This window comes from Fistularia commersonii, chromosome 29, assembly GCF_037954325.1.
Source record: "Fistularia commersonii isolate RoL2024-O1a breed Wild chromosome 29, RoL_Fcom_v1.0, whole genome shotgun sequence".
Classification (NCBI taxonomy): Eukaryota; Metazoa; Chordata; class Actinopteri; order Syngnathiformes; family Fistulariidae; genus Fistularia; species Fistularia commersonii.
The window spans coordinates 10,575,001-10,589,176 of NC_141312.1; the positions used below are offsets into that span (position 1 = coordinate 10,575,001).

At 39.2% G+C, this 14,176-nt stretch overlaps 1 protein-coding gene across 18 annotated transcripts in view; it reads right to left on the reverse strand.

The window, feature by feature from the left end:
- Positions 1 to 14,176, reverse strand: part of tcf7 (transcription factor 7) — a 62,378-nt gene that overhangs the window by 24,279 nt on the left and 23,923 nt on the right. For all 18 annotated transcript variants that reach the window (XM_086176900.1, XM_086176897.1, XM_086176905.1 and 15 more), the window contains exon 4: positions 2,551 to 2,677. In XM_086176900.1, the coding sequence (XP_086033026.1) occupies positions 2,551 to 2,677 (127 nt within the window). The remainder of the gene's footprint in view (positions 1 to 2,550; positions 2,678 to 14,176) is intronic.

Below are 14,176 nucleotides of genomic sequence, written 5' to 3' on the forward strand. Positions count from 1 at the left end.
TTGTAACCACTGAAAGTGAAACATCACATAAGCACAAAGTATCACACATTTGACGTTCTCAATAACCAGCCAGTGTTGTACATAAAGGAGGAAATGTGATAATGGTCATTGACTAATTTTACTGAAGCACAGGACAACTTACTTTGGTGAGGAATGATTTTCAAAAGCAGGAATACAGAGAAAGTTAAACCTACATGTAGACTCTATTCACAACAACTTGAATCAGAGATTTGCTGATTTAAACATTTGACATATTCTCTGAGTTGGTTGACAATCTTTAAAGCTGGTTTCATTTTATCAGCCTAATTTTTTTGGCTACATACATTTTCCCTGTACAACATCTTAAAATCCTCCTTGACTCCTTCAAGATATAATAGAAAAGCTGCAAAACCAAAAAGTTTTATGACTCAAAGAAGCAGATTGAACAAGAGCCAACTGTAAAATGACGTCACTGGTGAGGTAAACTCTACCTGCTTTGAACGACAGAATAGCATGAGAAGTGAAGTCAAGTGTTCCATGTCAGGTGAGATTGTGTGAAAAAGGTTTCACAAAATAGTAGTGTGTTTGCAGTGCAAGAGTGGGTATGTGTATGTGTTCGTGTTTGTAACACTGACGCAGTTCAATTTATGTCAATCATAGAAAAACACATACTGCATGGAATCAGGAGGAAATATTTGTAGCAAATAGGGATTTTCCAAATGGGGGATGAGACGTGAGACAAACAACAAAATAATGCATTTGTTCATACAATGTTTTAGGTTTCTGCAAGTTTTCTTTCCTTTGATAAAAGACATTATATTACTCGTCAACACTAGTAAATCAATTCCAGCAACTGTTATAGTCAGTCTTGAGAAGCTCAAGTGGAACTACTTGGAACTTCTTTTTTTACCAGACCAAAGTTGTCATTAGAACTAATGTTGTTGGACAATTACTTTAATTCATCAAATGTGCAAGAGTAGGTTTCAGGTGCCACTTTGTGTGCTGCTCCTTTATAAAGTACAAACCCACTGTTCGTTTGACAAAGGCGTGTGTAAACATGATATAGAGCGGGCCTGGCCAACCTATGGCTCCCAAGCCACATGCGGCTATTATGTTCATGCCGATTTGTGTGTTTGTGTTTTTTTTTTTTTTTTTTTTTTTGCTGTGCGCAGAGAACGCTGGAGCGGCACGTGATTGCACAAGTTAAAAACATACTAACACAAAATTCAAAATGAACATAAGAGCCGCACGCGGCTCGGGAGCCACACGTAGGCCAGGCATGATATGGAGTAATTGATCTTAGGAAGAGAATCAAATGTAGGGGCAGCATAAGACTGCACTTTATGACATCAACATAACAACTATGGCACTAGGACAGAAATCAGATGAAGCAAGACAGAAAACAGAAACAACTTTACCATGAAAATCCCATCTACATATGGATGATGGAAAGCATTAATAATGATATCATATTTGCTTCTCGATGAAATTGAAAAGATAAAACGTTCGACTGTGGGACTCAAAGAAGCCATGTATCATGTTGATGTTGAACAAACAGTTAAACAGCAATTTCAAGGGTTTCTGCTATGTCAAAAATGTATTTTTGACACCGTTAAGTGTCAGAGATACATGACTTTGTAGAGTCTTTATGTATTACATATTGTCTTATATCCAAAACATTTTTAAGCATAGAGCTCAGGTGATATTATCAGTCAACGTAAGTTGAGCCCGTCCAAGGCTTTGTAAACCTCGGTGACCTCTGGAGTGTGTGTCTTTTAAACCGTTTGAACCACTGCAGCAAATAGGATATGGTGACAGAGTGGGTGTCTGTGTGTTAGGAGGTTGGTAGTCATCAAACTTTTGGATTACATTTTGTTTGATTCAGAAAAACAAAGTAGAAATTGCTATCTGTGCATTTTTAAATGTTTTTCGAGTCAAATTTAAAACAGCATATTTGATGTTGGCCCTAAAGAATAAAGGTTTGTGTTTGCACATACTGTATAACAGGGGTGGGCAAACTTTTTGGCGCAGGAGCCGCATTGACTTTTAGAATTTGACAGAAGGGCCGCATCAGCACGAGATACAATACATATTTAAAAAAAATTTAAAAAACGCATTTGTGAACAGTACATATCAAACTCATCTGACATTTGTCTGAACATTGTCTGACACTTGCTTTGAAAATAAAACCAGCTCAGTTTTGAAGGCTCTGACGTTTATTTGCATTTCATGCACAAACCGTTTTTTTCCCTTGTAGCTTCACATCCAGTTCATTCATGTGTGTCAGTATGTCCACAGTAAAGGCTAAATCACAAAGCTAATCTGTGTCATTCAGCTCAGGAAAGTGTTCTCAAGTAGCTCCAAAAATGAAACAATCTCCTGTTTGAGCTCCTGCATTCATTGGTCCAATCATTCCCATCCATTCAGTGTGAATTCTGTACCGATCTTTGGCGGGCCGGATTAAAAAGACGGGCCGGATGTGGCCCGCGGGCCGTAGTTTGCCAGCCCCTGCTGTATAAGCATACAATTGCAACTGTGGAGTGTGTGAGTTGTGTGTGAGTGTATTCCCACCTGTCTTTTGGCTCATGTCTGTGGGTAGATGTGGAGGGCTCGGACTGAAGTGCTCATTGCTGTAGGGCAGGAGGGATGTGAGAGGGTGCATCCCATGAGACTGCTGCACCACTGACACTTTGTTGGACTGTTGATGAGAAACAGGGACACAAATGTAAATATCACTCTGACTTTGACTTAGGTTTGTAGGATACACAAAAGAATGAAGAAAATTGTGCAATTCTGGCTGCTGAAAAAAAAGTGAAATGCATGTCAAAAGAACAGAATGAATGAAAGAAAACAGAACCCTTAAAATACAGCTTGGAACAAACTGATGAGCTTTACTTTGCTATTTTAGAGGAGAAGAGAGGAGGAGGCCTATTTGATCAATAAGCCTTTGATGATCAAGTGAGCATGTGATTGTTGTTTTCATGCACCTGTTTAAATCACATACATCACAACGGTATTGGCAGCAGCAAATTGGCAGCCTTGGACTAAGTTTGAAAACAGTGTGTGTGTGTGTGTGTGTGTGTGTGTGTGTGTGTGAGTGGTTTTGCTGCACTTTGAAAGGCTGGATGGATGGATGGATTTACTGCTGTGTATGTTATGTATAATACTCATAGTGTCCAGAAAAGCTTAACTAGGAAGTAGGTTCTCTTAAATATTACTGGGACATGCAGAAAGGTTTTTTTTGTAGGGTGAGATGTTTAGGTGTGCGTATGCATGTGCATGTGTGCACACCTAGGCCCATTTGCATGTCTGTGCGAGGACTGTCTAAGAAGAGCAGTACAGATGTGCAGATGTAGTGCAGCATGCCGCACCTCCTGCTGAGTTACAAAGTGAATACCTTATCACTTATGAGCAGAGCTTCCACGAGTTCTCTGCAATAACACACACATACACACACTTTCAACAGCTTCCTATTGTGTCCATCAACATCTTCAGCTTTCTTGCACTAGTCAACACCACTCACAAATGGTTAGAGCAAAGATCAAACTGAAAACCTGCTTGACACAAGAAAACAAAACACACTGCTGATATCCCGCAGAGCCCAAGGGTTGGAGGACTGAGGGCAGGATAGGAGGAGAGTGGGAGTGGGCCACAGGTGGTGTTGAGGTTTAGATAAGGTGCTGTGCATTTTTAATAGCCTGAAAAAAAACTCTCACTCACTGATGTGGAGGAGATGGCTGCCATTTAAGGAGAAATTAAAGATTTCAGTGGGTCCATACGCATCATGTAATGTTGATAAGTAATTCAAGACTTAAACATTTTTTGTTTTTGATGACAGTGTTTAAGGAGTGAGAAGCTTTTATCAACTCAGAATTAAATATCAAAATGAATCCTATCAAATTTACTAGGGCTTAGTCAAAACTAAATAAATCAAAAAAGACAGACAGTTTCAGTTTGTTAATACGATTGGGTTTAGAACATGCAAACATGGTAAACGTGAGGAGGTACAGCAATCGTCTTTGGAACTGAACGTTCCTGGTTTGATTCCCAGTGTGTTGAAGTGTTGTTGAGCAAGACACTGAACCCCTAACTGTTCTGCTGGTGGACGGCAGCCTACTGCGCCATCCATGATGGGTTCATTGCAGAGAATGAATTTCTCCATGAGGGACTAATTATTATTAAACTGGCACTTAGGTGAATTTGACTGCAATGCCACCGCACTGAAAATATCCTAAAACATCAACTAAATAATCTTAATTGCGAATTATTATACTTTTCAAATTTGTTACAAGTTAGGCTTCTTTTTCTGGAACACTAAACAAGTGTAAGGGTGAGAAAACACTGTATGAATGAATGATCAAATGTCATTTATTTTTTGTTAACTTATTAATAGCTTTATTGGTGACACTCGCTGTGTCAACATTTTTGTCTCTTGATGGCAATGCTATCTTAACTGCATGTCAACTATGCATTTGTATTATTATATGATATAAAGCAATTACCTAATAAGGTTAAACATTTGCATGAAACAAGTTTTTCGTAACCCGTGAAGAATGTTAACACATGTGACACATTCATATAACACATTCCAAATTCAATACAATTAGGGACATAATGAATATATATTCAGCCTCTTATTAACCTTTGCAACAAATACACAGGAACACACACACACACACACACACACACACACACACACACACACACACACACACACACACACGCTCACATCTGTTCAGACTTCAAGACTTCAGAAGTAGCTGTGGCTCCATTTCACGTGTTGAGGTTTAAGCTATTTTGCTGTAACTTTATAGCCGCAAAGCTTTATGTTTCCTCTCTTCCTCGGGGTAAAAGCTGGCCTTGAAGTGGCTTTTGCCTAGCCTTTTTCTTTTACACACACTAAGGGATGCTGACTTGAGAGCACTTACTTAACCCATAATTATCAACCCCTATGTATTTAAAAAAAAATCCCCCAATCCTCAACTCCCCCCACACACAACTCATACATAATTACTTCAGTTAAAACAGGTGTGTGTGTATGCATGCATAGAACAAACGCCAAAGAGTTGGATCATGTGGACACATGCAGACTTGTTACTGATTAAACAAAACAAAACAAAACAAAACAAAACAAAACAAAACAAAACAAAACAAAACAAAACAAAACAAAACAAAACAAAACAAAACAAAACAAAACAAAACAAAACAAAACAAAACAAAACAAAACAAAACAAAACAAAACAAAACAAATCCATGCATATATCCATACATGTTCAAGAGGAAAAACCGGTTTGGCCCGCCTTTTAGAAACTGAAAACATTCACTGAGGCAACTTATTATCTCTTATTAAGATCGGGGAAACAATCCTACAATGCCACTTGTTTATTCAGACTGCCACATTCAAGGTTGGTAACCGATTCCATGTGCCAACAAACTGGGCTTGTATTGGTTAGAAATCTGAACCAGGAGGTGTTAAGCTGAGAGAGACAATTGTTGTGTCTCAGACTGTTTCAACATTCACTACAAACTATGTGGGAGTTTTATCTAGTAGATAAAGGATGAGCAAAGGAACATTGTCCATGATATACTATAAGTTAAAAGCAAATAAGCCTTCAGCAGTTTTTCAGACAGCCACACTATTGAAATAGTCCACTATGATTAATACAATCATAATGGTCAGCTCTGGGATTATCTGTGAATTATAATAATGTCCGGGGCTTTTTGACTAAAATCACTGCTGCATGATTAAATCATCCCAAACTGGCTCAGTGGAATATTATTTCTTCAAATTTGTAGTATACCGTGTAAGCACTGTTAATTATAAAATACCACCATTCATTTTTGTGATATACATTGCATTGGCCTTGGTATCTTAGCACCCTCACTATCCAATTTGATAGGCAAATTGGAAGGTATTCATTTTCATCAGGTTCAATGAAATCTCCTGACAATATGTTCTGCAAAGCTGCATTGATAAATAGTGACTGACTCAACAGTAAACAAATCCTGATAAATTTTAAGCAAATAAGCAGTTCAGGCCAACCCTAAAAGTTCGTCTCTATGGGGTATCTCTGTACAAATTTGCATGATGCCTTTAAAGACAAAGACAAACTAAAACTTTAAATACAAAATATAGTTGATACATTGGCAATTAAGAATACGAATATGAATAAGAACAACTTTATTCATCCCGAAGGAAACCACAACAATTTAGAGGCAAATGTTACTCTATTTGCTTGTATGAAAATATCTGTCACATAAGCCCCCTTTCCCAAAGAAGCTGAATATATTTTTCATTTGCTAATTACATCAAAGATATGATAACTTCACAGATGCAACTGGTTTAAATTCCAATTTGATAGCAACACCTTTTTAAGTGCGTCAGGAAATGGTAATCGTAGCCGTAAGATTCTATGTAGTCTAATTCCAACTGAAGGCCTTTGATTTATCAGTACATTGTTGTAGCCTTTTATCTCCTGTCCATTTTAACAGAATTCTGCTGCTGAATACATGAGTAAATGGATCTCAAATATCAATTGTTTGTAATGATGGTCCTCTACCTTGAACATCACACACACACACACACACACACACACACACACACGTGCACTTTTGCTTGCACACACACACACACACACACACACACACATAGAGAAAGACTTGCATCATGAGTGCACTCACGGGCACCTTCATTCATAGGATCTTGTGCTTTTAATGTATTCTTTAGTTTTCAGATGACACACCAAGTAGATCTGTCTCTTTTTATATCTGAATTGAACATTAAAGCGTCCTTTCTTTGGTCCTCCCCTTGCCCAAGAGCTATTGAATGTGACGTCTTTAATCTCACATTTGGGTGGTGAATTAAATTAAATTTTCTGACATACAATTTGCACATTTGTATAGCAAATGGCAAAAAAAAAGAAACAAATTAAATTTAAAAAAAGAAAACATTCAAAGTAACATTAGCTGGACTTTGTGGTGAATTCCTCTTGGCTTGTTCAGTCCTTTCAAGTGGCTGAAATCAAAATGTGACTGGAAACTGATTTTGTCATATAAGATGTCTAAATATCGAAAGAAAAAAAATCTGTGGTACTAAATAGACATGTATTAAAAACATCGAAGAAAAATTATGTCAATCTAGGAATCATTAATTCGCTTGTCAAAACAATTGTTCCCATTATAGAAATAGTGCATGGCTGGTTATTTATTTTCTATGTCTATCCTATTTGATGTTTGACTTTTTCAATCATTCATTCCTTATCTACCGCTATTCCTACACTATCCCTGGGTTGCAGGGATGCTGGAGCCTATCAAAGCTATCATTGGTCAAGAGCCGGGGTATACATGTAGCCTGAACCAACTGCCATACAATCGCAGGGCCACATATAGAGAACAAACAATCATTCACTCCCTAATTCACACATCTGGGTGATTTTTCAAAATTTTCCAACCTTTTGAATGTTTTTAGATTGTGGAAGGAAACTGTAGAAACTGAATGAAACCCACACAGGCACAGGGAGAACATGCAGACTCCATACAGAAATGCTCCCTGGGGGAATCAAACCCAGGGTTCTTCTTTTGTGAAATGCAAGATTATTTTCTTTTGTTTTTTTTTTCATTATACAAATTATTTTGCATCATTCATAAAAAAATGAAGATTCCATTCATTGTCTACTGCTTATCCTACTCAGGGTCATGCTGAAGCCCAGCTGCCATCAGGCAAGAGCTGCTGATCCCCAGTCAATCACAGGTCCACATAAATACTTTGTCATTCACGGTGGGCAATTTTCCAATTAACCTGCATGTTTGCAGACTGTGGGGAGAAAATGCAAACTCAACACAGAGAGGTTCCCTGTTCAAATCGAACCAGGGTCCTTTGCGCTGTGAGGCCAAAATGCTATCCACTGCGCCATAGTGCTGCCCGTAACGAGGATTTGCTCTTAAATTTATCCTGGGAGATTTCTTAATCATAGCTTTCACTTAGTTAGTGTCAATCTAAACAAGAAATTTGTCAAAAACTAATCGTAAAACTACAAATATGTTTTATATATATATATATATTATATACATATTTTTTTATTGACATTTTTTTTGTTCATTAATTTTATCTGCTCAGTATGTAGTTCTGAGGCAACAAATTAAATTTAATTATCCAATGGAAAATGTAAAAACATCCACTGACAACACAAGTCAACATACAGGTAAGATGTTAATAAAAATGGAATAAAACTGACTTTTAATACAAAATTATAAAATAGCTTATGATGGGAAAGAAGATGATTACAATCATTCTTTTTTACTCATGACATTAATTATATATACATATTAGCATGACAAAAAAAAAAGAATTACTCCAAATCATGTTCAATTTTCACATGGTTGCATGCAGAATGAAACCGCAAACGAAAATGAAAAAATAAAGGCCATAAGATGATGGAGTGTTTGATCCTAAGGGAACTCATTTGGCTCAAATGAAACTAAATCAGTGTTACATAGAGGTTTATTTGATTAAGCAGCTCCCTTAAGTGTGTGGAAGTGAACACTAGAAAAAAAGCACATGATATACATGAATATGATTCTAATAGACGAGGCTTCTATCTCTGACGGTTAGGTAGAAGCCTTATATAAGATTAGTGCTGTCAAACTTTAAAGAAGATTTTAGGGCAGTCTGAACAAAGAAACGAGGGGGAGGAAGGATGCTACTCCTGGAATACGAAGCCCTTAGCATCATGAAAGTAACATCCTCAGCCCCTCATGACCCTCCACAGCTTTTCCCACCACAGTCCAAGTGAGTACTCTTCTCAATCTGGAAGTCATTGCCTTCTCTGGAGTCAAGAGCCCAAAATGAGAGCCTCTTAGTTGGAGGTTTGGGCAACATCAAAGCCAAGGCAACCATAACAGCATAGATATGTTTTAAAAAAGGCCAAATACACTACCAGCTGCCACCAAGTTTGCCCACTCCTCGATTATACAAACCCACACTTAGAAATGCTCATATGCATGCATGTATGCAAGAACACGCCCTGCAATGTGTATGTAATTAAACACAAAAACAAGTGCACAAACACATGCAAAGACAATCATCACATGCTGCCACATGCCATTGCACTATGCTGGGCGTTGCTAAGATGTATATGAAAACATTGTTTGTAGTTTATAACAGAACTAGGACAATATTGAACCATTACATGCATAAAACATACAGTATGTTTAAACACTTTCGGGATTGTTTTGAAGATGTACTGAATTACTCACATGTTCATGTGAGTGACTCACAAGTAGGGCTGTGCCTAAAACCCCTTTTTTGTTTTAATGTATGCACAGTCAACAGCCTCTGATGATGAAATTTATACAAGTACTAACATATCTGCACATCGTTACATCATCTACCGTCTGTTCATTTTTACACTTCTTGGATATTTCTTACTGCTATTGGTCTATTCTTACGCACGGGTCACTCAATATTTTGATTTTAATGATACTTTTTTATTAATAATTGTAATAATATAATTATTATTAATAAGAAAGGTAATAATAATTGTAGGAAATGTTGAGTATTAAGGACGGCACGGTGGCGCAATGGTTGGTATGTCTGCCTCCTCGGCAAGAAGGACCCTGGGTTTGATTCCCCCAGGTAGCCTCTGTGTTTGGAGTTTGCATGTTCTCCGCATTTCGGCATGGGTTTCCCCCAGATTCTTCAGTTTTCTCCCACAATCCAAAAACATTCAGAAGGTTAATTGGAAACAAAAGACAAATTGTCCAGATGTATGAATGAGGGAGGGAGTGGTTGCTTGTCTCTATATGTGGCCCTGCAATTGATTGCCAATTGGTTCAGGGTGTACCTTGCTTCTCACCCAATGAGCAGGAAGAGGCTCAAGCATCCCCCGTGACCTTTTCAATATGTGAAATGAGGCAGTTATGTGATCATCAGTTTGCACTGTGAATGTTTGTTCAAGAGGTTCCAAAAGGATGAGTAACGTTTTATGGTCTGAAGGAGGGCTACCTCCAGCCAGACCTGTTTAGGCCATGGAAAACAAAAAAGGAATCGAGAACTAAATGAAGAAAAATATGCAACAGTATTAGGAGCAATTAATCATACATTGTGATAGTATGAGGGGGGTTTACCAATAACTCAATTTGAAATATCAGGTAAAGAAATGGGTAACTCTTAGCATTAATTCCTTCACTCATCATCTATTCTGCTTATCCTGCAGTCAGAGTTGTGATCAAGCTGTCATTCGGTGAGACGCAGGGCTCACTCTGGACCAATCAGTTGATCACAGGGCCACATAAGGAGACATGCAACCATTCACTCCCTCATTCACGTGTCTGAGCAATTTAGTGTTTCCATTAAGCTATTGCATGCTTTTGGACATGAAGAGCCAACGAAGAGAAGGGGGGAACATGGGTACCTGATACAAAAATACCCCATATCCAAATCAAACCCTGAACGTTCCTGCTGTGAAGTGGAAGCGCTAACCACTGTGCCACCATGCTGATCTGTGTGCATTCATTCAAAAATAAATACTAAATTGTATTCAGTGAAAATGTCAACCTTCTGTGTCTTTCTGATCTGCTTTTCAGAAACCTTATTACTGGGATGAAAAATGAAATAAAATTAAATTGAAAAGTAAATCAATAATGCAGCCTCAGGGAGGGACAGACCAGTATCTCCCTGGTCCAGGATTGTAGGGGGGAGGGGGGGGTGGCACAGGCAAGCATCTCCCTGAGTCGGTTCCAAGCCCAGATGAATGCAGAGGGTGGCGTCAGGAAGGGCATCCGGCTTAAAGCTTGTGCCAAAACCAAATATGCAAATCAAACCTAAGAATCTCATAACGGCTCTGTCGAGGACTGGGTTGGTACTGATGACCTATAGGGTACCAGTGGAAATTGGGCTACTGTGGGTCAAAGAAGAAAAAATGGGAGGAGGGCATGTTCAAGAGCAGAGAGAGAGGGGGAAAGGAAAGAGCCTGGAACTGAGAGTAGGGACTTTGAATATTGGGACTTTGACAGGGAAAAGGTAGAGAGGTGGTGACATGATGGAGAGAAGGAGGGTGGATATACTGTGTGCCCAGGTGCAAAGGTAGTAAGGCTAGAAGCTTAGGAGCAGGTTTTAAGTTGTACTATCATGGAACTGACAAGAAGAGAAATGGATAAGAAGTTATCTTGAAGAAGGAGTTTGTGAGGAATGTTCTGGAGGTGAAAGAATGTCTCACAGACAAACTGGAAATTGAAGGGGTGATTCTCGGTGCAGTTAGTGACTATGCCCCACTGGTGAGATGTGAGTTTGAGGAGAGGGAGAAGTTCTGGAATGAGTTAGATGAAGCGATGCAGAATATCCCCAGAGATGAGAGAGTGGTAATTGGTGCAGACTTTGAGGTGATGCAAAACCTAATCTATTCTGATGAAGAAGTGATGGGTAGATTTGGTATACAGGATAGGAACACTGAGGGACAGACGATGGTAGACTTTGCAAAAAGGATGGAAATGGCTGTAGTGAACACTTTTTTCCAGAAAAGACAGGAACATAGAGTAACTTATAAGAGCGGAGGTAGGAGCACACAGGTAGACTACATCTTATATAGATGAGGCAACCTGAAAGAGATCAGTGACTGCAAAGTACTTGTAGGTGAAAGTGTAGCCAGACAGCATAGGATTGTGGTTTGTAGGATGACTTTGGTGACAAGGAAGATCAAGAGGACAAAGGCAGCGTAGAGGACAACGTAGTGGAAGCTGAAAAGGGAAGAGTATTGTATGGTTTTCAGGGAGGAGATGACAAAGGCTCTGGGTGGTCAGGGAGGGCTCCCAAATGACTGGACACCTACAGCTAATGTGATCAGGAACACAGGTAAGAGGGTGTGTCGCCTGGATGGAAAGTAGATAAAGAGACTTGGCGGTGGAATGAGCAAGTGCAGGAGTATATACAGAGAAAGTGGCGAGCAAAGAAGTGGGACACTGAGGGGAGGGAAGAGAACAGACAGGAGTACAGGGAGATACAGTGTAACGATGACTTATACGAGCGAACAATGACTTATATGCCTTGTTGGACAGGAAGGAGGGAGAAAATGATTCATACAGGTTGGCAAACAGAGATAGAGATGGAAAAGATGTACAGCAAGTCCAGGTGATTAAGGATAGAGAGGGAAATATATTCACAGATGCTAGAAGAGTGATGGGAAGATGGAAAGAGTACTTTGAAGAGCTGATGAATGTGGACAATGAAAGAGGCAAGGGTAGAAGAGGTGACTGTTGTAGACCACAAAGTAGCACAGATTTCTAAAAGTGAAGTGAGGAAAGCATTAAAGAGGATCAAGAGTGAAAAGGCAGTTGGTCCTGATGATATACCTGTGGAGGTGTGGGAGTGTCTAGGAGAGGCAGCAGTAGTTTCTGGCTCGGTTATTCAGCAGGATCTTAGAGAGTGAGAAGATGCCTGAGGAATGGAGAAGTGTGATGGTTCAAGAATAAGAGGGATGTGCAGAATTGCAGTAAATATAGAGGGATAAAGTTGATGAGCCATACAATGAAGTTATGGAAAAGAGTAGTGGAAACTAGACTGAGCAGAAGTAAGCACTTGTGAGGAGCAGTATGGCTTCATGCCAAGAAAGAGTACTAGAGATGCAGTATTTGCTTTGAGAATACTAATGGAGAAGTACAGAGAATGTCAGAGGGAGCTGCATTGGACTTTTGTAGACAAGGTGTCAAGAGAGGAAGTCTGGTATTGTATGAGGAAGTCTGGACTGGCAGAGAAGTAAGTTAGACTGGTACAGGACATGTTTGCTTGCTGTAAGACAGTGGTGAGGTGTGCTGTAGGTGTGCTGTTGGGGGTGGGACTTAATCAGGGATCAGCTCTGAGCCCCTTCTTGTTTGCAGTGGTGATGGACAGGATGACAGATGAGGTTAGACAGGAATCCCCATGGACCATGATGTTTGTAAACGACACTGTGATCTGCAGTGAGAGCAAGGAACAGGTTGAGAAAAATCTCAAGAGGTGGAGGTATGCTCTGCAAAGGAGAAGAATGAAGGTTAGTCACAGCAAGACAGAATATATGTGTGTGAATGAGAGGAACCCAGGTGGAACGATGAGGCTACAGGGAAAGGTGCACAAGACAGTGGTGAGACCGGTGATTTTGTATGGTCTAGAAACAGGAATAATGACGAAAAGACAGGAGACAGAGCTAGAGGTCGCAGAGATGAAGATGTTGAGGTTCTCTTTGGGAGTCACGAGGATGGATAGGATCAGGAATGAGTCCATCACACATGTTAGAGCTTTTGGAGAGAAGGTCAGAGAAACCACTGAGATGGTTAAGTTATGTACAGAGGAGGGATAGTGAATATATTGGTAGACGGATGCTGGAATTGGATTTGCCAGGAAGGAGTTATAGGGGAAGACCAAAGAGAAGATTTATGGACATAGTGAGAGAGGATATGAAGTTCATTGGTGTGAGGGGATACAAAGAATAGGGTTAGATGGAAAGAAAAGAAGATCTCTGAGATGAATAAAAAATACATTTAGATGAATGTCACCCTAGAAGGAATTGCAGAACTTTTTTCTAGTCCCTTTTCAAAGATCCCCAGTGTAATTGCAGTCCTATTTGCAGGTTTACATGACTAAGCATGCTTGTTTCTTACTCATTGTGAAAACTGTCTCCTACAATAGCTGAACATAGCTGTAACTCAACAGCTCATCAAGGATTTGTGGCAAGTTACCCAAATGAGAATGACTCCACACTTGGAAAGAAAACCCCCTGTTTTGACGTGTTTCTGGTGTGCCACTGGTTATTTCAAACACGCAGGAGCAAGATACCACAAAAGGGTATCATATTTTACTTTCTAAATGACAACACAATATCCACATCACTACAGTGGATCCATTTGGATCTGTATTAGTCATTTCCCCTTTGAAGTTAAATGCTGAGATATGTGGATCTATTATGTCATAATGCATAATGGACTTGAGGAAAATGAAAGTGGACCTCAAGGTACAAGTTCAAATTAAAATGTCACAGGGTAAGAATTTACAGAATATAATTTTGAATAAAAATGCTATCTTGAAAATAAATACCTACCGAGCAGTTAAATTTAGAAAACTTGGGCAGTAAAACTGATTACACCAATGCAGACATTATAGTACAAAAATTGATAGTGTTGCAGTAATATGAGGAGCTTGGCATTTCAAAACTAGCTAACATTACAAAAT